At 41.2% G+C, this 23,579-nt stretch overlaps 1 protein-coding gene across 1 annotated transcript in view; it reads right to left on the bottom strand.

The window, feature by feature from the left end:
- The window catches only part of LOC145356995 (semaphorin-3D-like), a 103,398-nt gene that overhangs the window by 7,346 nt on the left and 72,473 nt on the right, over nucleotides 1–23,579 (bottom strand). The window contains exons 8-16 of the mRNA XM_080210026.1: nucleotides 18,690–18,804; nucleotides 17,156–17,225; nucleotides 15,108–15,252; nucleotides 14,247–14,469; nucleotides 14,067–14,155; nucleotides 9,548–9,589; nucleotides 6,578–6,735; nucleotides 4,964–5,028; nucleotides 3,045–3,184 (exon numbers count right to left, since the gene is read on the bottom strand). Of these exons, the coding sequence (XP_080066152.1) occupies nucleotides 3,045–3,184; nucleotides 4,964–5,028; nucleotides 6,578–6,735; nucleotides 9,548–9,589; nucleotides 14,067–14,155; nucleotides 14,247–14,469; nucleotides 15,108–15,252; nucleotides 17,156–17,225; nucleotides 18,690–18,804 (1,047 nt within the window). The remainder of the gene's footprint in view (nucleotides 1–3,044; nucleotides 3,185–4,963; nucleotides 5,029–6,577; nucleotides 6,736–9,547; nucleotides 9,590–14,066; nucleotides 14,156–14,246; nucleotides 14,470–15,107; nucleotides 15,253–17,155; nucleotides 17,226–18,689; nucleotides 18,805–23,579) is intronic.

The following is a 23,579-nucleotide window of genomic DNA, read 5'->3' as shown; positions in this document are numbered from 1 at the left end:
CGAGGCTCAACCTGACCCCTGAGGCCTGACCCATTCTCCCAATCTAAGGCCCAATCCGACCATCCCACAAGGCACAACTCAACCCTGCCCCCACGTCCCCAATCCCACCCATTTACTTTCTATAATTACCTTCTCCCTGACCTGTCAAGAGCCTTTCAATTGGCTGGGCCTTTAACATAATTGGTTTACAGCAGCTAGTGCTATAAGAAAGGAGGTGTAGCCTCCTTACATCCGACTGAGCTGCCCTCGATGCTGGGCCCTGGGGATGCACTGCACCGTGGCAGCGCCTGGGTCATGGCCGGCCTGTGTGTCAGATGGTCGGGTGAGATAGGATCGAAAAATATTTCAGGTAAGAAAGTGGGATGTGGCAATTGACTACTATTGCCATGCCACAGAGTTTCAAGCGAATATCTCTATCTACACCATAGAATTTTCAAATAAATGTTAGCAGCAAAATTCAACATAGAGCTTCAGAAGATTGTCTCGCAATGATTTGAAAAGCTGATTGGCTTTAATATTTGGCTTTGCCTGTTCCAAAATAGGGACTAGCTTGCCAATGCTAATGCAAACAAAGCGAATAACAAACACATTTCCTGATGTAACCCTAATTCCCAAAAAGGGTTAGTTTTCTTGTACAAAAATCATATTTAGCAAAATCCCTTTCCACTTGATATTACTTAAGATTATGAGCATGTTCTTACCCACCACACTCCCGCTGCAGTGGATGGGAAAATCCTGTCGGTGTGAACGGTGATAAGATTCTGGCCTACGTTTTAAATTCCTCACATCAATTTCCCATCACTTTCCTCTACCTTATATGCTTGGTCATGGCATATTAACGATTAAATTCCACGGCTGTATAGTGGTAATGCACTGATTGCATTATTGATTTTGCAAAACTGTTTGATTAGACTTTTAAATACTTTACAAATGAAATTCTAAGATACAAATGAGATCCAAGCGTCAGAAACCTGCAAGTTTTTTCAGAGTGACATTTATCAGTTTAAGCTGTCCCATCGCTATGCCTCCAAAGAACCCTTGCATTCTCAATATTATTGGCATCTGAAGAGCTATAGGTTCTAGCAGTTAATTTTGGTCCCAGAGAGGCATAAATATTGTTGGATCACAAATAAGAAACAGGTCTGTCAACAGTGCTAAATGTTAGAAAGGTGATTTATAACCCACAAATGTCAGGTTGCATTTAAGTGGGGGTATAAACCGATATGGATTGGGTGCATTTTTAAGCCATAAAACATTTGCAAAGCAAACTAATTTAACAATAGGACAATCTGTGTCCAATCTGTGCAAGCTTTGGTTGCACTGCCAAATTTGTGGGGTTTTTTTAATATATCTAGTGGATTTATTAATCAGTCCCTTAAGTGTACAAAAAGCAGGGTCATGCCTTTTAAAGGACCTCAGCCAGAAATTAGGGAACTTGCAATTCCTATAGCCACCAACAAAATGTAAGCTAAATATTTATTTTCTGTTCCTGTGGAGCCAGTTAGAGCAGGAATATGGACTAAATTCTACCTCTTGGAGTGGTCACAGTAAGGAGTCTCACAACACCAGATTAAAGTCCAACTTGTTTATTTGGAATCATGAGCTTTCAGAGCGCTGCTCCTTCATCAGGTGAGTGGAGTCAAGTTCACTTTCAAAACAGAATGAGCTAGATTCATTCAAATTGAATGTATGAGTTTGATAAGTCATGGAGAAAAACCATGATTAAGACTTTTCCAGGATTAAAACAAAAGCATGAAATGAGACAACAGGAAAAATATCACAAATATTTAAAGTTTATTTATTAGTCATAAGTAGGCTTATATTAACACTGCGATGAAGTTACTGTGAAAAACCCCTAGTCGTCACACTCCGGTGCCTGTTTGGGTACACTGAGGCGGAACTTACCATGGGTATTGTGCCTAACCAGCATGTCTTTCGGACTGTGGGAGGAAACTGGAGCACCTGAAGGAAACCCACACAGACATTGGAAAAACGTGTTAGCTCTACACAAACAGTGACCCAAGGCGGGAATTGAACTCAGGTCCTGGTGCTGTGAGGCAGCAATGCTAACCACTGTGCTACTGTGCCGCCTGTTTAATTAGAAAGGAAGTGTTCAAGTAAACTCTTGTGAGTTGGCTGATAATCCAGAATGTCTCTCTTACAATGGAATAGATTTAAAGTCAACATGCATGGTGGCACAGCAGTTAGCTGCCTCATAGTACCAGAGAGCCAAGTTCGATTCTGACCTTGGGTGATCATCTATGTGGAGTCTGCACATTCTCCCCATGTCTGCGTGGGTTTCCTCTGGGTGATCCAGTTTCCTCCCACAATCCAAAGATATGCAAATTAGGTGGAGTAGTCATGCTAAATTGCCCCTTAGTGTCAGGGAGACCAACTAGGGTAAATACTTGGGGTTACAGGGATAGGGCCTGGGTGGGGATTGTTGTCGATGCAAGCTTGATAGGCTGAATGGTCTCCTTCTGCACTGTAGAGAAATCTATAATTCTATGATGTCCTTAATGTGTAGTTAAACTATTCCAAGGAGCCTACTTGTGATTGAGAATCACATTTTTACCAAGCACCATAGGCTAGCAGTAGACCAGTGATGTGCATCTGTGGATCCTGATTATGTTATTTTTCTCCAGAAATTATGCTGTCTTACTGTGATGATAGTCAAGGGTCAATTTATTATTTTCACACTTTAACAGAGCACAATCTGTAATATTTCACTGGTTACTGACTATGAGAATGTTAAGGTGATTTACTTACAGGAATGATGTGAAAATGTATGCTATCATATTTATTGTCTGATTAATAATTGAAAACAAATTATTTACAATGCACCTGAAGGATTTACTGGGCCTGGATTTTCCGGATCCATCCATCACAGGACTGGAAATTCCCACCCGATGCCAACTGACCTATGGCTAGTCCGTCAAATTTTCCTTCCCGCCCCCACCCGCGATGATTCCCGGCACAGGCAGGACCAGAAAGTTCCAACCGGCATCTCCAGTCCAATGATGTTCAGTGTTGGAACGACTCACCTCCTCCTGTTGGCCATCCAATGATCGCTGAACAGACCAGATGACTGATGTCTGCTGTGACCTTGGGCTGCACTCCAGGAATGTGGAATTGGACTGCACTCCAAAAATCAACTTCTTCTCAGTTGGCACATTCTTTGCATCTGTGTAACAGGATTTGTTTAGTATGGGCATTCATGGGAAAGAATTATAATGACCATTCCATGCTAGTAAACACCAAAGTAGGTAGGACAAAGTTTAACAACTACTGATTAAAACATTCCATGGCCCAAAACGGAAACAGCTGCTGTGATAACTACTGGTCCAATGATCCAAACCATTGGTTGTTGCAAGGAATGTTTTAAATGGTTCCATGCCCGTGCAGGATGTGTGCCAAATAACCAATGAAGTCACACTGAGCTGAGTCTTAACTCCCAGGTGGGTGGGTGTCATGTCAAAGTTAAACTGCTTAAAATCTGGAACAGGAATGGAACCCACCTTGAACCCATTCGACTTTACATTTATTGCAGATGAGAGAAGGTATGGGCGGCAAATCTGCTCATGGGAAGTGGGATGATCATTTCAATATTATAATAAGGCTACTTGCCACCTAGCAGGGCACTTAGCAAATGTGAAGGCAATCAGGCTGAGACGATTTTGTTGAGGGAGATGTTTAACTCATTTATTGGATTTCTTTGAAGGAATCGTTTGTCTAATGGATAAAGGGAGCCGGTGGATATACTGCAGTTTGATTTCCAGAAGGCATTTGGTAAGATGCCACATCAAAGACTATTGTGAAAAATAAAAGCTCATGGTATAGGAGGTAACATATTGGCATGGAAGAACAACTGGCATGTGAACATGAAGCAAAGTTGACGTCAATAGGTCTTTTTCTGAATGGCAGCTTGTAATATGTGGTGTGCCACAAGGATCAATTCTTTTACAGTTTACACAAATGACTTGGATGAAGGGACCAAAGGTATGGTTTTGAAATTTGCTGATGACACAAAGATAGGTCAGGAAGTAAATTGTGAAAAGGGTACAAGGAGGCTGCAAAGGGAGTGAATAGATTAAGTGAGCAAGCAGAAATCTGGAAAATGGAGGAAAATATGGGAGAATGTGAAACGGTCCATTTTGACAGGAAGAATAAAACTGAAAATTATCTAAAGGGTGTCACTGTGTGGGTCAGCATGGGTTTCCTCCGGGTTCTCTGGTTTCCTTCCACAGTCCATTGCAAGGCACATACTCACACTCACGCAAAGAAAATGAGGAGTAATTTAGCATGGCCAATCACCTAACCTGTCCATTGCAATGGATGGGTGTCCCATCCTGAGTGTACCCTGCCAAACACTCAGGTACTATTGGGATAGGCTCTGACTCCCTGTGACCCTGAATTTGAGTAAACAGTTAAGTGAAAGTGAAGTACTTATCTAAATGGTGAGAGATTGCAGAGCTCTGAGTTACAGAGGGACCAGAATGTTCTAATGCATGTCACAAAAGGTGAGTGTACAGGTACAGCAAGTAATTAGGAAAGCTAATGGAATGTTAGGAGAACCTGGAACTAGGGACCACTGTTTAAAAATAAGAGATCGCTCATTTAGGAAAGAGACGAGGAAACTTTTTTTCACTCATAGGGCCATGAGCCTTGATAACTCTTTCTGAAAGGGCAGTGGAAGCAGAGTCTTTGAATGTTTGTAAGGCAGAGCTAGATAGATTCTTGATTAACAAAGGAATGAGAGGTTATAGGGGTAGACAGTAATGTGGGGTTGAGGTTACAATCCGATTAACCATGATCTTATTGAATGGTGGAGCAGGCTCAAAGGGCTGAGTGGCCTCATCCTGTTCCTAAATGATATGTATGTATGGAGCTGAATACGATCAGCATTAAGAAATAGCCTGGAGTATTGCAATAAATTGCTAAATTTCTGCTTATTTACACTCACAGTCCTCCTGATCCCAGCACTGAATTACTGGGTCTCCATACTTTACATCTTGACGTCTGGTCTGTCTAATAGAAAAGAAAACACATTTAATCATCAGATTTAAATCAGAAAAAATAAATTTCTCTTTGTATTGGGTAAGTCACAGATATTGCTACTGAACTATTATGGACAAATATCTTGTAACAAATTGACTGAAGATCATGTATTACATGTAAGTAAGGGTCACGAGGTTGAATATAATTGCATATATTACAGCGAATATTTCTCCAAAGAAAATGATATTTAACAGTATAACCTAGCATCCCTTCCTAATGTTGCCACCAACTCTTTTTCCAATTTAGCTGCTAATGTCATTTTCATTCAGGTTAAAGAAAGGCTTGGAATCCTGCAGCGAGTAACTCACTTCCTGACTCCCAAAAACATGTCCATTGTCTGCAAGGCACAAGTCAGAAGTGGCTTGGAATATCTTCTACTTGCCTGGATGAATGCAGCTCCAACAGCAGTCAAGATGACACCATCTAGGGTTAAGCTGCCCACTTGATTCACTCCCATTCACAAACATTCACTCCCTCCACTACCAACACACAGTGGCAGCAGCATGTGACATCTACAAGATGCACCGCAGGAACACACAAAGGCTCCTGAGAAAGCACCTTCCAAACCCACAATCGTGACCATTTGGAAAGACAAGGGGAGCAGTGCGTGGGAACACCGCCATTGGAAATTCCCCTCCAGGCCATTCACCATCCTGACTTGGAAATATATTGTCATTCCCTCCCTGTTGCTGAGTCAAAATCCTGGAACTCCAGGAATGGTAAATATGAAGTAGTAACAGGAAATGTAATGGGAGAGGTGGGCAACTGACAACATCCATTTGCATGGGGAGGAATGGGATGGATTTCCAATGGGAGGGAAATCACAAAGGCTATGTTTCTGGGTGTGGTGGATACTTTCATGGGAATTTTTTTAATTGCCAGACTGCCTTTGCAGTTAGGAAATACAGGCATGAAATCCTGAACTGCTTGTCATTTGACGTTCCTTCCCTGAGTCGGTGAAATTTCAGCTGAAGATGTCTTACTCGCTACAATAACAGAAATTGCGAAATACACCAAAAGTATTTGGGATCGAGAGAGGTTAACACTTAGGTTTCTCTTTGGAATACTGACTATTCTCCTGTGCATTCCCATTCATTTCAATTTGGATTTCTGGCATTCGTAGTCCTCCCTTTGCTTTCATTGTCTGGTTCACTAATGCGAGTGGGGAATTGCAGGGGAGAGCAGATTTGGAAACTGGTTGAACTATACAGTTAATGTATATTCCCTCTGGTCTGAGTTTCTATCAAAACTGTAAAACTTCAAAAGTTTGGCTAGGAATATTCAGCAAGTGGAAACTACATGAATGCATTTATGATGTTTTTCCACAAAGTGTAATAATTATTCCCTGGTCTTGCACACGCCCTGATCTCATTTCTACATTATCGCAAACAGGTCCTTAACAAATTGCACAAAAAGTACTTTCTCAACTATTTATTACAAAACACAAAAATCGCACCTAAAAACCCACAAAAAATCAACTATTCAGCGTAGCCTACACTAACTTTGATTTAGCACGTACCTTTTTGGTGCTGGCACATATCTACAACATGAATTCCCATCCCATGCACAATAGGGATCTCTAGCAAGGCAGCATTCAGAGCAAGCTGTACCATATGCACCACATCTCTGCAGAGCAAGCTGCACCACATTATCCTTTGATCCAATATAAATCTGTTTCTGTAAGTGATATCAAAGCAGGGTAAGTACAGGTTCAGTTAAGGGCTCAAGTCTCTCATTGCATGGCACACAATCTATTATGATAATATTCAGTTTTCGTCTGTCCAGACTTCTCCGATTGGTCAGCTTAAAGGGCTCTTCTGTTGATGGGTTTTGTTGATGGGGCAGTGCCTGGTGCACAGTAGGCATATGAGCCCCTTGGAGGGTGGGGATTAGAGAATAAAAACAGAGAAAGGTAAAGACAGCCTAATGACAAAGCTACCCTGGCTGAAGAAATTGTTTCTGAGAATTCAAGATTGGGATTGATGGGCTGGCTTAGGGTGGCAAGTGCAAGATTGGGATGGCATGAGAGGGTTACAAGGAATGGAATGGAAATTGTATAGGAAGGATGGAAAGGTGTGGGAGAGATGAATGAGATGATGGAATTTGTTAAGTGTGGCAAAAATGCAGGGAAAATTATTTGTTACTGGAGAGCACATTCTTTGTGTTAAAAAGGACCATTCCATAAAAAAGTCTTTACAAAAGTTATCAGGTGAATTAAAAGAATATATAAAAGTGTTAGTTCTACAGGTAAACATGATGGTAATAGTCTACATATTCCAGAATTTCTACACAGTCCAACCCCAATGGGCATGACACCACTGAGATTCAAGTAAGGAGCTGTTATAATGTTGCTATGAAAGTTGAATCCTAAATATTATGGAATTTTATTATGGAACAAGATTGGTATTAAGAGTTTGTTTTCTTTCATGGTAGAGGCTGAAATGTTAACAGGCAGATTTCAAAGAAATAAAATCTTTATTCATTGAATAATCTTGAGTCCATCAAACATCAAGCTGCCTTTTTGACTCAGAATAAAACAATTCACATTTAGCACTGTCATATTCTTTGACTACAAACAAGTCACAAGGTCAGACTCTTGAAACATTTGTATTATATTCCTAGGCATTTATACATAGACAGCTTTTAAAATATTCTTTGATGGGGTTTGGGTGTCACCGGCAAGTTCAGCAGTTGTTGCCCATCCCTAGTTGCCCTTGAACTGAATGCCTTACTGGGCCAATTGAGAGGCAACCACTATTGTGGGTCTGGAGTCACATGTAGGCCAACCAGGTAAGGGTGACAGATTACTTCTCTAAAGGACATTCATGAACAAAATGACAATCACTGTCATTTTAAATGATAATCACTGATGTTTTCATGGTTACTATTAATGAGACTAGCTTTCAATTCCATATTTTTTTAAAAAAAACTAAACTTAAATTCAATCAGTTATCATGGTGAATGTCCTCAGTGCATTAGCCTGGGTCTCCTGATTATTGTTCAATAACATTGTCACTGTGCCACCATCGCAACAAAGTTTTATAAAGTTTTCTTTCAGAGTGAATGCCGGAATGCTACAGTCATTCACGACAGTGGGATTTTCCCATCCCGCTGCAGTGAATGGAGATTTGGCTTGTTGCAAAATTCTCCGATCTTGACGCAGCGGGAGTGTGGCGTGAATTGCTGCTAAAATTGTGCCCATTGTCTTACGAACATAAGAACATAAGAAATAGGAGCAGGAGTAGGCCATCTGGCCCTTCGAGCCTGCCCCACCATTCAATAAGATCATGGCTGATCTGTCGTGGCTCAGTTCCACATTCCCGCCCTCTCCCCATAACCCTTAATCCCCTCTCTTATCAAAAACCCATCAACCCTTTAGTGAAGGAATAACTAGAAAACCTGTATATAAAGAAATACCATTTAAGTAGTTTTTAGATATATTGAGAGAAGTAGTTCCTTAGCCTTAAAGGCCTGATAACATCCCAAGCACTGTATGGGCTGTTTGCACTACAATTTTTATTGTCTTGCAAAACTCAAGTCATTCTTTTCGGCACCACAATGGTGTTATAGGATTGATGTCATGTCAATCTGTTTGTACACTGGTATTTATTTACGAGAAGCAATTAAAATAGCACTCTGCCAACCTTTAGACCCTCTTAACAGGAGATTTTAGTAATCGTCATGTCAGTATTTGTGCTATTGCATTTATCAGGAAAGACAACTTCCTTTTGTCTGTGACCACTGTAATTCAGCATCTTTTTCTGCAGTTTTTGAAAATTTTCTTCGGCTGTCTCTTACTGACCAAATCTATACTATAAGTTCCACAAACCAGGCAGGTATCATTTTTAAAGGCTTGCTTATTTTTGTAAATTCATCACAATCTAGCCTTTTTGTTAACACAACACACTTCCAGCAGAGGTCACTGGTGAGCAACCTGGTGTGGAAATCCTGGCTGTGTTTCTGACAGTTCATAACCCAAAGATGCGGAAGGTGGAAAGTCTGCAAGCTCCAATAGAAACCAACTAAGACACGGACCCTGAATTGAACTTGATCTACCTGGCTCAAAGGGAATGCACATTTACCACTCTAGCTATTTGTTGAGACCAATATAAGTTCACTTTTAAACTCTTTCTCTTTATTCTTCCTTCCCCATAATCCTATCTATAATTCTTTGATGGAGAAAGCTGATTTTCGATCTGTTCCCAGGTCTCTGCAAGTGGCAATTGTGAGTCAGCTGCTTGAAGGATAATAATATTGGTCCTTGATGACTATCGCTCCAAATTATTCTCCTGGATGCAGCAGAATGTCTATGATTTTGAGAACTTGGTGCCTATGGAGTTCTTACATATAACCCATAAAGCACAATGAGAAGGAATAATTTCCAGTAAGCCAGAGTGACGACTGAACAAAATAATACATTTTGCTCATCCAAGTACAACTTGCCCCATTGATTAACTAAGTTATATTGTGTGGTATTTTGATTGCTTACCTGCTTTGAAGATATTTCCATTGTTAATATTGGAGTTGGTTCCTATTAAAATGTAAACATTGGTAATTATTACAATTTAGTAACTCAGATTGATAACTATTGGAAAAAGAACACCATGGCATCTACATGAAAGGTAAAAACAAACTTGGTGTCAATTTGTTTAGAAGCTGGTTTCCTGTTTAATGAACTTTACTGGCTGTCATTACAGTTAAAGCTTTAAAAAATTTTGGCATTTATCACCACCTCAAGATATCCCAAAGGTTTTTACAGCCACTGAAGTGTATTTGAAGTACAGTCACTGTTGTAATGCAGGAAATTTGCGAGCTAATTTACAAACAGCAAACTTCCACAAACCGTGATAATGCTCAGTTCATTTGTTCCTGCAATATTGACTGAGGAATAAATGTTGACACCCAGGATAATTCCCTTGCTCCTCTTCAAAATAGAGTAATGGGATCTTCTGCATCCACTTGAGCAGGCAGATGAGACATTGGTTTAATTGGCTGGATTTTCACAGGCTTGGGATTCCTGACCCCTTTCCCAGGGTTTCCAATTTTCAGCAGGGCCTTTTAAGGGTGTGGGCTGGTTTAGATTGCGAACCCACATTCTGCACTCTTGGCTGGCTCTCACTGTGGGCTCGTCCTGGTCCTCAGTAATCTTCAATGAGTTGGGCCAGCTTTTCAAAGTATTGTGACTCGCAGTACCCGAGAAGCATCATGAACCATACTCTGCAGGAGGGAACCTTTCGAATGGCAAGTTGCCAAGGTAAGCCCGCACACACAGTTGTGGTGCTTATATGCCACCATGTCAAGATACACCCTCCACAAATCTCCTCTGATCCCTCATGTCCCTCATGCTAAACTAGCACTCTCTCCTTTCCTTCTCTATTAACAGTATGCTTTATGGTCTGTATAGAGTGCAAGAAACAATACTTTTCACTGTATACTAATACATGTGACAATAATAAATCAAATCAAAAATCAAATTATGGTACTTCCATAGTCATCCACTATCCACAAGGAATCCGATAGTGACAATAGGATTTATATTAAAAAAAATCATCAATAACTTTTCACTTTCTCAAGAAAGACTAATTTTCACTGCAACTAAAAGAAAGTGTCAATATTCCAGACTGTTTAAAATATTAATAGGAGAAACCGTAAGCACTTAAAACCTCTTTATTTTGTGTAAATAAACATTGTGCAATTACTGTTGTCATATTGCTTTCTAGAGAGTATGTTAATGAGTAAGTAGCCGAGATGTCACCATGTAACTAGCAGGCATTATTCAGAGGACCCTTGAATTTAGCTAGCGGCATATGGTGCAAAGGAGTTGCAGTTATGCTTTCTTATTAACAATGGCTGTTGAATCCTTTTAGTAAATCTGTTACTGAGCAATCCTGTACTATATCTTCAAAAAAACTATGTTTAGTTTGCCAGACCTGTGTGTGTTTGATAAATTTGTAGTAAACAAATATAGAAAGGCAGAATTTGCTAGAAGAGATTAGGGACGCAGAGTTCCCAATCAACCAATTTATTTTTTCCCGGGGCTCAGGTGTTTCGGTACTCTAATGAATATCTGGACTCTCAGCAAGAATGAATAACGAGGCTTGGCAGGCAGCCTAGAAATCCATTAGACTGTTGAAATATCATTGTGCCATACATAGGAAGTGGAGGCATGAGGAGTCTGTGGGGTAGGGGATAAGTAACTCTGAGGAATGTAGACTGGAGAGCTATTCTGGTTTTATTATAACTGGGATGACGTTCCACAGCAACAAAGTTGTCCTTCTAAACAGACCACATCCATACTCAAACTTTTCTCACCATCAGCTGGCCCAGCTGCTGCTTCACCCCTCGAGAATGAACTGAGCCAAGAGTTTTGTAGACTCCCACTAGCTGCCTCAGTAAACGCTGCCAAACATTTCATTTGAAAAACAGCATCTCCAACAGTGCAGCACTCCCTCAAGTACCAATCTTGATTTGTGCATTTCGGTCTTGAAGGGGGACTGAAATCCACAAACTTCCGACTCAAAGGGTAGTGGTAGAGAAAGGTACAATTTTGTCTTTTATAAAGCATTTTTAACAGTTACATGCATAAGATGTGTATAGTGGAATATGGGCCAAATGTGGGCAATTGGAACTAGCATAGTGGTTAAAAAAGGGTGGCATGGACAAGTTGGGCTAAAGGGCCTGTTTCCATGCTGTAAACCTCTCTATGAAGACAGTGTTACAAACTGTGCTACATCTGGCACCTTGTCAACAATATTTTAAAAAAATGTTGGCTTATCATCATTGTCATCAAAGTGAGTTGACAGTCCAGCCCTTTTACTTTGTTCACGCACCATAAATTCCTATGTTTGTCACGGGTGGGAATGTCACTGAATCAATCTTCAGACTTGCTTTGGGACAGGCAGGAATTGTTCACCTGCCTGGTTTCATGTAAACAGCTGTCATGAAATTCCAGGACTGGATAATGTTCTCTGACCTGTCGACAAGGCACCAGCTCCAGCTCAATGACTTGGATTAACAATTGAACTACTTCATGCAAATAGAGCTGTGAACTTGCACTTGTTGACTGATTTATTTTGTTGTGAATGACACTTGGTTGGTAGCTTAATTTATCAGGTTAGGAGTCTGGTGCTTTGAACTGGTTCTAAAATTAGAGCCGCAAGAATGGATTCTATCATTTAGCCATTTAAAGTATGATTAACATTTAGTATTTTCTTTGATGTTGCCAAAACATCTGAATTAGTTTTGAATTGAAGCTTTGATTTTCTTTACAATCTGTAAGCTGACAGCACTTTGCAGACTGTGCAATCATGCCACAGTTGGTGTATTTTTTTTAAGTTGGTTCAAATCTTATCACGCTTCAGTGTCTTATGTATATAAAATTCTAAATCTTGTGACCAGTTCAGAAATCAGAAGGTACCTTTGCATATTTTGTTAATCAACTTTGAGTTGAAAGGGGTAATATGCCAATCTTAATTGACATGAATCCAGGGGCAATGTGCCCACAATAATTATGAAATTATGGTAGTAAAAATGACTGGCAGTATTGCTGGTACTAAAAATTTGGCAATCTCTTAAAGCAGCCAAATAGTTTTGAAATGTACTTGTTAAATATTGGAAATAGAATATCTTTCAAATCCAACATTATTTATCCTGAATTTAACTAGTCTTAGAAGGAGAGAGTATCATACATCAGTTAGTGGTTTATAAAACAATATGGTAAACTTACATATCAACTTTATAGAATAAATGTTGAGTTTATTTAAACACTACTGCCTAAATTGCCTTGTTTATGTGAATGTATATGTCTTTATTATATGAGCATGCATTAGTTAACTGTATCAATGTCTGTGAAAATTCTTCTGCACTGTTCTATGCCAGATTATTCCACCCAGGCAGGCCACCAGACAGCTAATTTAGGGAATGAATAAGATTTATACTTGTGCAGCAGCTGATTACAAAGAATCAACTTTTACCTGACTCGTGTGTATTCAATGCTGACATGAAATAGGAGCATTGCTGCAATTCCCTGCTGTGACTTCAGCAGAGATTGAAATAGTTGTTTTTGTCCATCTTACATTGTCTGTCCAAGGCTTCTCCTGACATTCACCCAAAAACATAGAATCATAGAATCCCTGCCAAGTAGGAGGCCATTTGGCCCACTGAGTCTGCACTGACCGCAATCCACCCAGGCCCTATCCCATAAACCCACTTATTTACCTTACTGATCCCCCGACACCAAGGTCAATTTAGCATGGCCAATCAACCTAACCCGCACATCTTTGGACTGTGGGAGGAAACCAAAGCACCTGGAGGAAACCCTTGCAGGGGAAAGTGTGCAAACTTCACACAGACAGTGACCCATGGCCAGAATTGAACCCAAGTCCCTGGCATTGTGAGCTAGCTCTGCTATCCATTGTGCCACCATGCCATCCCACATGGGTGGGCGATTGAGAGAAACACTACGGAAACCTCAGGTGTATGTGTCCAAAGTAGCATGCAGTCACTGATGGCTGGAATTTCTGTTCAAATCTCCCAGTCCCTCATCATAACAATCGGTGGACAATTGGCAGCAAGCCAGAATAATTTATTGTTACTCTGGGGTTTCCACCGATCTTCTATTAGAGTTAAAACAGGGGAGGTTGGAAGAACTGTCGCAGAAATTCTAGGAATGAATGTTGAACGTCCAGACTCAAGCACAAAAAACACAGATAAATTAATATTAAAAATGTATTGCAGAAGTAGCTAAAAGACTGAGAATGTTGGCATTTTTGAATGTGGTGGTTGGTTGTAGTGTTCAGACTCTTATTGCTTTCAGTAGGATAACAGAATCTGGTAGATCACTGTAACTCCACATTAGTGCTGCTACACTGACTGGTGGGAACTTTGAATTAGAATATTGTAACTTCTGAGATTGACTAGGGAGGACAAGTTGCACACACCACTTCAATCACAACCACTAAGAGAACTTTTCACTTTGCAATCAAGTTATACAAGTTGATCGTCTGTACCTCAAATACTTGCAATTCCTCCAGTACAACTTCTTCAGCATTCAAATTGTCCTTGGTAACACTCAGTGTTTTTATTACTGTTCCAATATCTAGAAACATATGTAGAGATATCTATATAAACAAATATATTAATTAATGAATATATTTGGAAGTTTTGTTTTAAATGGATATCTCTTGTACCTGTGCCCAAAAACAGAACTGCATATTGTCCATCCTTTGCATTAACACGGTCAACTACAATCTGGGTAATTCTGTAGCCAACATTCACTTGAATGAAAACAGGTCTCCTGTTTATTGGGTACACGGCCTTGTACATCACTGGGTGATTCTTGATGAAACTGATGACATCATCTGAGAAATCCTTGGTTGTCTCGATCGTGGAGTCAAATTCTTTACTGGGACACTAAAAGAAACAGGCAGGAATTTATATATGGATTTTCATCAAATCATAGGATCTCTACAGTGCAGAAGGAGGCCATTTGGGTCCATCAAGCCACTGAGTCTGCGTTGACTCTCCAAAGAGCATCTTACCCAGGCCGTAGCAAGGGAGTGGGGATTTTGGTAAGGGCAGGTGGGGATATTGCTGCGAGACTGGCCATTGCCAAAAGACGGGACCTTTTGGGGATCAGAGAGCCCAATATGCAAGAACTTTGCCACTTCCCAGAGCCTGCAGGTAGGCAACCTCTGTAGCGGAAGTAAAATACCAATGACAGCAGGAAGAGGCCCTTAAGTGACCACTTCAGCGACACAATTGGCCTTTGAATGGAAGGGCCATCCAACAGAGAAATAGCTTAGTTGAGGACAGGAACTGAGAGTGCAAAGGTGTAAGTTGGAAATTATCTATGTTACAGTCCTATTTTTTGCTGCACTTAAAGACACAAATGCTGTGTTTAACGAAACTTTGCTTTTTCTTTAAGCTCTAGACTACATGTTTAATTGATTAGTGAATATTATGCTTCTTCCTGCTGGTTATAATAGCAAAAGCTTGCATCTTAAATCAACAAGTATACTTCTGAATGGTTAATAAATAATTATACATACCGTTCCAGGTCTTGGATAGGGAATCTTCCCCTGATATTCTACCCAATGGCGATCAGGACTATCTTTATGTGTGAAAGGTCCATTAAATACGGCACGGATATCAGCCAGGCTATATGCGCAAACAGCTGAGCCACTGAAAACAGAGCTGAGAGACAAAGAAATAGTTGAGACATTCTCAGCTATCACTGAAACAAACAGAATTCCATTATTTTGAATTCTAGTGCTGTTCATCATTAAAGCTTCACTGCTACAGAGGAAGTTCAGTGGAAGAAATAAAAAACAAGCAAGGAGATGGTTTGGCAGAAATTCTAGCAAATTATTTCTGTAAATGTAAATAGTCTGACTGTTTCAGATGAAAGTATTTTTAAAAATTCATTACGTGAAGTGCACAATTCTGGCAAGGACAGCATTTATGGCTCTACAGAAGGTAGTGGTGAGCTTCCTTCTTGAGCCATTGCAGTCCATAGGTACACCCATAGAGTTGTTAGAGAGAGTGTGTTCCTGGATTTTGATCCAGCGACAGTGAAGAAATGGTGATAAATTTCCAAGTCAGGATGGTGTGTGAGTTGTGGTAAATTTGCAAGTGGTGTTGTTCCTGTGCATCTGTTGCCCTTGTGCATCTAGCTCAGTGGTCTCTAAATAGTCAATTGTGGGACCCGGGCTTCTCGTGATTCATTGAATGCCGAAAATGCACAAACTCAGGCTTCTCATGATGCCGAGCTCATTGACTGCTGAACGCAGACACCAAAACATGCACCAAGCTGGATGAAGGCACCATGATGAGTGAGGAGCCAGGGACCTCCAACTGGGCCAGTAAGATCATGAGAAACCGGGCGTGAATTTTGTTTTTTTGCCTCTCGCGCAATTGTCCTGGCTCGCCACGCCTTTCGACAAGTGTGATGAGCCAATATGATGGCCCCCATTATTTTGTCTCAAATCTTTTTCTTCAAGTAGATACTGGAGAGCTGATAGTAAATTTTCAGTAGGCGTTCGAACAAAGCAGTGGACATAGCATGAAATAATCACAATGACGTAGAGCTGAAAGCTAGGTCGAGGGACAAAGACTATTGGGGGCTTGTAAACAGAGAGAAGTACCCAATTCTGACATTATATGCACTCAAGGTGAAGGCCTACTCTGGTTCCACTTACCTCTGTGAGGTGGCTTTTTCCCAGATCATAATCAAATCCAACTATTGCACTTGTCTTACAGAAACTATCTGATGGACTGTATGAGACTGGCCATCTCAAATTATGATCCAGACTTCACAGTACTCAGTGTGCAAGCACAGGTGTCATACAAAGAATAGGCAAGTGTTATACTTTAGTACCTTTTGGGGAGTTTTAGTAGAGTTGAATTTTTACGAGTGGGTCTCATTCTGCATTTTGATGCTAAAAGTGCTTAAAAGGTTTGGAGAGGTCACAGGTTTGGAAGATTCTAAAATTTATTTGTGGTACATAAGCATTGCTGGCTGGCCAGAATTTATCGTCCATCCCGAATTGCCCTTGAGAAGCTGGTGAAAAAGTTGCTTTCTTGAAACACTGCAGACTACGTGCTGTGAGTTGATCCACAGTACCATTACGGAAGGAATTCCAAGACTGCGAAGGAACGGCCATACATATCCAATTCAGGATGCTGAGTGGCTTGGAGTGGAACTTGCAGGTGGACATATTCCCATGTATCTGCTGTCCTTGTCTGTCTAGATGGAAATGGTCATGGGTTTGGAAGGTGCTATCTAAGGATTTTTGGTGAATTTCTGCAGTTCATCTTGTAAATAGTACACACTGCTGCTACTGAGCTTTGGTGGTGGAGGGAGGGAATGTGGTGCCGATCAAGTGTGCTGCTTTGTCCTGGATGGTGTCAAGGTGTTGCATAAACACTCAATGAATGTATATTGGATAATGTAAAATATTGTTGTTAAAAAAAATCAACAGTTACATTATATTTATTACAATTACAAAGGCAGACATAGCAACACCTAATCACTATATTTCTACAACAGCAGTTAAAATAGCTAGTCAATCTTCAGCACAAGAACATTCTTATTTACCTGGAAGATGTGAAGACTCCATAAAGGACTGGCAATTTGTCATCATTTGTGTTGAACAGAAAAACATCCTCTTTATAAAATAAAAATTGAACACAAAATAAGAGATTTTGTCCAGAAATGTAGTCCTTGTCAAACCAAAATGAGCAATGTTGTGTATTTTAAAAATAACCAAATACCAATGAAGTAAATTAGTTTCTTGCCATACTTTTTGCTTCTTGGTCTATCCATGCTGTACACCATCCAATCAAGCTTTCAAACGATACAAATTTGCCATCACATTTTGGCTAACACTGTTCTATAGTCTTCACAACAGTTTGAATTAAAGTGTTTAATCTTCCAGTGAGGTCTCCTCCTCCCAGAGATCTGTTTGGCCTCCGTTTACTAGTTGCTAATGACAGCATGCCCGAGCTCCGTAACTCAATGTGGCAATGATTTTCACTGTGTTCGTTCTTTTATACGATGTGGGTATTGCGGGTATGATCAACATGTGTTGTTCGAAGTGCTGGACCATTTCAGATGGCAATTCAGCATCAATCACATTGCTGTGGGTTTTTAGTGGTTCTGATTTCCTTCCCTGATTCCTATTAGCGAACCAGATGGATTCTTACAACAATTGATGATGGTTGTCATCACGGACACTCATTTTCAATTCCAGATTGGATTTAAATTCCATCAGTTGCCATGGTGGGATTTGAACCCCTGTCCTGTGGGCCACTGGATTATTAGCCCAGTGACATTACTGCTACACCACCCTTAGAATCTATCTTCCACTTTGTGCCATCATAGTTGGAACCACACCTCCAGCAACCACCAAGCTGCATCTGGTGTGGTTGAATTATATCTATTTTTAGAAGACCTACAATAACTTTCATGTACACATGAATATTAAGACATTAATGTCTCCTCGATTCTTAATACTAGCAGCCTTCCTGAATTGTGTTTAATGCATGACTGTTTGTATGAGATAGTTGTAGATTCACAAGTACGACTTCGCAGCGGGAAAACAGGAACACAATTCAATTTGACTTCAAGAAGTCAATCAATCAATCATCATAGAATCACTACAGCCCATCTGCACAGACTCATGAACAAAGCATCTTACCCAGGCCCACCCCTGCCCTATACACATTTATCCTGCTAATCCCCCTAACCCACACATCTTTGGACACTAAGGGGCAATTTAGCATGACCAATCCACCTAACCTGCACATCTTTGGACTGTGGGAGGAAACTGGAGCACCTGGAGAAAACCCACGCCGACACAGGAAGGATGTGCAAACTCCACACAGAGAGTCACCCCATGCTGGCATTGAACACGGGTCCCTGACACTGTGAGGCTGCAGTGCTTAGCATTGTGCTACTGTGCTAAAATCAAACTGACTCAATGCCATATTTTAAAACTGTGTTGTATGAAATCAGAATTATTGACTAATACAATGGGGATTTTAGGAGACAACTAATTTACATCAATATCAATCTTGTTTAAATAGCCTTCTTTTTTCAGAGCTAAAATAAAAAATGGACTGTTACTTACGCAGCTCATCAAAATACGTCTGATAACCCTCAGGTCCTGGGACTGAGCAAATGAGACGAGCTTTCAGAAACGTTGTCCATTTGTTAATCAAACTCCGCTGACCACCAATATCTTTCTGCAAAGATTTAGATTCCATTTATAAAGAGGAACAATATCTGGAAGAATTTATCTTCAATGTAGCAAATCCAGTGCTCGGTTTCCATTACCATTTATGCCTAGCTCCATACAAAAACATACAGCTATATGCTGGCAATGAGCTATTCAGTCAACCAGAGATGCAGGCCCTAATATTTCTTGGAGTTGGGAGAGGATGGGGAAGGGGAAAGCATTTTCAGCCTAGAAACCAAAAAGTAAGGCTTTCCTGCATATGACGCAGACTTAACTGCAGGATGACTTCTTGGACTCCAGATTGACAAGCTGGCTGTCTTTTGGGTGGGAAAGCAATTGAGGAAGGGGTATCAGCTAAGTGGAACATCCATGGAGGGTTGCAATGGGTGGTGAAGTGGGTAGGGTGGGAAATTGTGGTGGGGGTGGAGGGGATGGGCAGAAGTTGCATTGGCAGGGGAGGGGATTAATCATTCGGGCAGAGGTAGACTTGTTGGAAGCCTGGAGAAAGCAACCCTGGCCCAAATCCAATGCTCGGATTGAGCCATTCTCACTGTCTGTCACATGCTATGATTACCTACACACAGCTTCCTCAAATAATTCCTGGAATTCCACACCACCACCAAGGGAAGGGAAAACAACAGATTGTTATGGAGGCAGAGGTATCCCAAAATGCATCGCAGAAATGAAAGTTCTCCATTAAAACTATGGGCCTGGCAAACAGGAGAAAGACAAAACATTTAAACTAGGATTAATTGACCATCTGTTTAAATGAGATAAGCACACTTTCACCTTTGGAATCAAGCCAGTTGAGATATTTGATAAACTGGATGTGGGCGTATATGGCCAGAAGAGTTGCCCCAGCCGCCTAGCACAGAGGGGGCCCCCTCCGCCCCCACCACCAAGAGGATGAGTCGCTCCTCGCGCCCACACCATGCAGCTGTGAGGGTAACCCGAGCCCTGCCGACAAAGACTCTGATATAGGGTCTGCTCAATCTCTGCCCCCTCAGAACAGAGGGGCTAAAAACACTTAGCTGCTTTGAATTTGCCTGCAGCTGTCAAGCAGAACAAGGATGTTTATAAATGTTGTGGTTAGGAACAATGATTGGTACTTCAGATGCAGTTAACCACGAAGGGAAAGATGAATAAACAAAACTCAAGCATGCTGTGTAAAAGCCATTAAGCTGTCAATCAAAGCCTAGTTAAAAGATACAAGACTGCAAAATTGAATGAAAACAAACCAAATGTTCTCAAAGGATTTCAAAGGACATCAAAGATTTTCAAAGGTTTTAAGATTCCTAGGAAGTCTCAGTAACTTGAAATAAATAGTGTTAAAAGAATGGGGCTGAATGAGCAGCTGTGGAAAATAGAGTCCCCTCCCTAGTGAAACTGACTTCTCCTGTCAGTCAGAGGACTTCAAAGGGGTCTACTTACATCTGCAGCTTCTTAGAAAGAGAAAGTGGAATCCTTTCTACAGAATGGGGTGCTGCTGTGATTTGGAAGCCTTCCAGGTGTCCAGGGGAAACTGAGATTACATTGAACAGGCCACTTCAAAGCCTTCACAGTACCCAGAAAAGAATGAAGATTTTGATGGGAGAACTGCCTGAAATCACCACGCCAAGAACAACCTTCAGGCTTCCCAGGGCTAGAAGTGGCAGTCCAGCCACAAGATCACTATTCTGGGGGGAGAGTTCCAAGGTCAACCCCTTGTCATATGCCCAAGCCCCCCTTCCCCAACTCCACCCCCACCGCCCCCCCCCCGCCCCACCATCTCCAAAAACTCAAGTCCCTCAGAGACCCTCTCTCTGCAACCTGACAGTGGCAGAGGGTCACTTGGGCAAAGCAGATACCTCCTTGATCCCCTTCTGGGTGCAATGTGTCAGGTTCAGGATTGTCAGCACCTGCTCCAAAGCCCGCCTGATACAATTGCTGCTGTGGGGAGGGGGAACGGGTGCATCGCAGGAAGACTCTGAAACACGCTTCCAGCCCACCAATGACATTTGAAAGAAGGGATTGGGTGAGGAACTGATCGGGGCCAGCGTAGCGGGCCGGGTGAATCGCGATGGGTTTGCTGCACGGTGGGAATCCCGATTTAACTCCGATTCCCGATTCAACCGGCTGTCGGGATTCCTACTCGTGGCGAATGGGACTAGTGAATCCGCCCTACATAACTAATCCTTCAGCCTTCAGGCACAATGTCCACAACCAGGGAAATTTTTGATCAGAGCCTTTTATATCTCTGATCTATTTCAGAAAGCCTTCTTTTCCCCTTTTTCACTATATCCCAGTACATACGATCACATTTTGTAACATTTCCATGCCTCCCTCTTACATTTTGAATTCCATCACATCCAAAGCAAAATACTCAGTTTGTATTGTCTGAGATTGTCTTTGTCTTTAATTATCCTTATCCTTCCCTTAATTACTTTTATTTTGATGTGTTTATTAAATTTTACTAATTCCCTTTCAATCTTTCTTAGCTTTTCTCAGTATTTTTGTACCCGCCCCCCGGCCTCTGTAATTTTACTTCATATTTGATGCTCTGGATTTATCCAACGCTTCTTCCTAAACTTCATCTGAATTCTTCTCAACGCATTCAAAGAACCGCCGCTTTCACTCTATCGTGTTCTTGCCAGACTGAGTTTTAATTTGTCTCAAAGGAATACACTCCAGAACTCCACTAGAGGGGGCATTAATACATCTTCCACAAGGAAACCAGCCAACATGACATCTGTATGTTGTTGTCTGCTCCTGACACTGTTTAGCTCAACTCGACATTATTGCTGCTCGACTATTTTCATCTCATACAGTTTTCACATCTTGCCGCTGCCACTTTCACCGACTTACTGAGCATTTGCAGTGAAAAAAATTGTTCACACCTGACTATTCTCCCAGTCAATATCATTTTGCTTTGAATTATTACTGTCATATGAATTGGGATATAGTGAAAAATATTGTTTCTTGCCAACTGTACAAACGAAACATACCCATCATAGAGCATATAAGGGAAAAGAGAGGGTGCAGAATATAAATTTTGCAGTCACAGATAAGAGGTAGAAAAAAAATCAGCTTCATATATGGTAAGTCCATTCAAAAGTCTCATTTTGAAAACATCCCTACACTTTTACGCAAGGTTACTTGAGTTCATTCAATATTTTAGCTAATTCAGGATCTCATTTGGAATTAAATTGTGGCCAACTTGAGGCAAGATTCAGCTGCAACACATTCTATACAGACTTAAAGAGACTGATAGCAGGAGAATGGAAAATTGGTTTGTTCACTTCAATTGTTTAACACTGACAAGTTGCTGATATCAGCCCCTGAAAGCACAAAGGGCTGTTGCTTGGCCACCAGTTGAGATGGTAAGCAAGGACTGAGGGTTTGGGGGAGAGAAAGGGGTTAAAGAACAAAGAATAATACAGCATGGGAAACAGGCCCTTCAGCCCAATGAGCCCGCGCCGCCATGTTAACATTGAGTACCCTCCTCTACCAGTGACCTTTGTCTACGCCGATTGGGGAAGTTTGAGGGAAGACTAATTTAGGGATAATTCGTTACACCAATCAGCCTAAGAGCACGTTTTTGGGGTGTGGGAAGAAACCAGAGCACCCGGAGAATACCCACGCAATCATGGGGAGAACGTGCAAACTCCCGCAGACACTGGCCTAAATCCATGTATCTGCACAGCAAACAGTGATAGTCACTGAGCTATCGTGTTACCCGTCAGATGGTCCAGTTTAAGCACACACTAATGACGTGAAGCACTAGGCAACTCTCGAAGCAACATCCAAGTGCAGCCCTCGCACGACCCATCGCGTGTATGCCCCTTGTTGGACAACAGATTGGATATGCTAATATACGATGTAGATGATGATGTACCACAACACGAGTCAGTCATGCATTAGACTCTCCAAAGACAGGTCGGAATTGTACCTAAGAAGAACATGCCCACTCCATAACCTGTTTCGAAGCAGTACCAATAAAGACGTGTTAAGCTGATACCAGAGTACGTCTACAGTCTAAGAACCAAGTTCCACCTCTAGGGTTCAGAACAGGATGGGTCAAACCCAAAAGAAGATGGCATTTTGGAAATTACAACAGAGAATGTTCAACAAATAATTAGGGGACACTGTTCATTAATTATCCCTGAGTTAGAAACTGGAACCTAGATTGGAGGAATAATTTCACTCCAATGAGCAATGCCCAACACTTTTCCTTTCTACGCTCTTTACTATAAATTATCATTTCTAAACTGCACCATATGTTTTGTGTTTAATGAACTCTCATTTTAAGGCTCTTATAATGCTTCTATGACCATCTTAGATGTATCAGTAGACTCAAGTGTTCCTTACTGTGACACGAGGCAAAATGAATTTCAAGACTTTCTCTCAAGCTGAGATCACCCTATATCAAAAGGTCGCTGTCAGACTTATTCCGAATGATGGATGTTCTATACTCCTGTGAGGTGCTTTCGGCTGAAAAGATGCCCTTTTGGCTGCATAATTAATCTGACAGAGCTATTTTCCGGGCTTTCTCAGAAATGGGAACAGCTATTAACATCAAGCTTGCTCAAGTTCATTTGACATTAGTTAATCAGCAGGGTGCCAATTGCATCCCTGTGAACAGTACAGAGCCAAAACACAATATTAAAAGTTACAGTGACAGGATGGCTAGCGAGCAACGCCACAGCCAAGGGCAAGCGGATAAAGCAGAATATTTAAATGCAACCATTTTTGGAATATATGAGTTTCTGTTGTAATGCGGCAAACTATTCTGCAGAGTTCTAT

The sequence above is a fragment of the Carcharhinus amblyrhynchos genome, chromosome 22, assembly GCF_965287045.1.
Source record: "Carcharhinus amblyrhynchos chromosome 22, sCarAmb.v2.hapA, whole genome shotgun sequence".
In the NCBI taxonomy this organism is placed as follows: domain Eukaryota; kingdom Metazoa; phylum Chordata; class Chondrichthyes; order Carcharhiniformes; family Carcharhinidae; genus Carcharhinus; species Carcharhinus amblyrhynchos.
The sequence above is the reverse complement of the archived record's forward strand: the minus strand, read 5'-3'. Positions and strand labels throughout refer to the sequence as shown.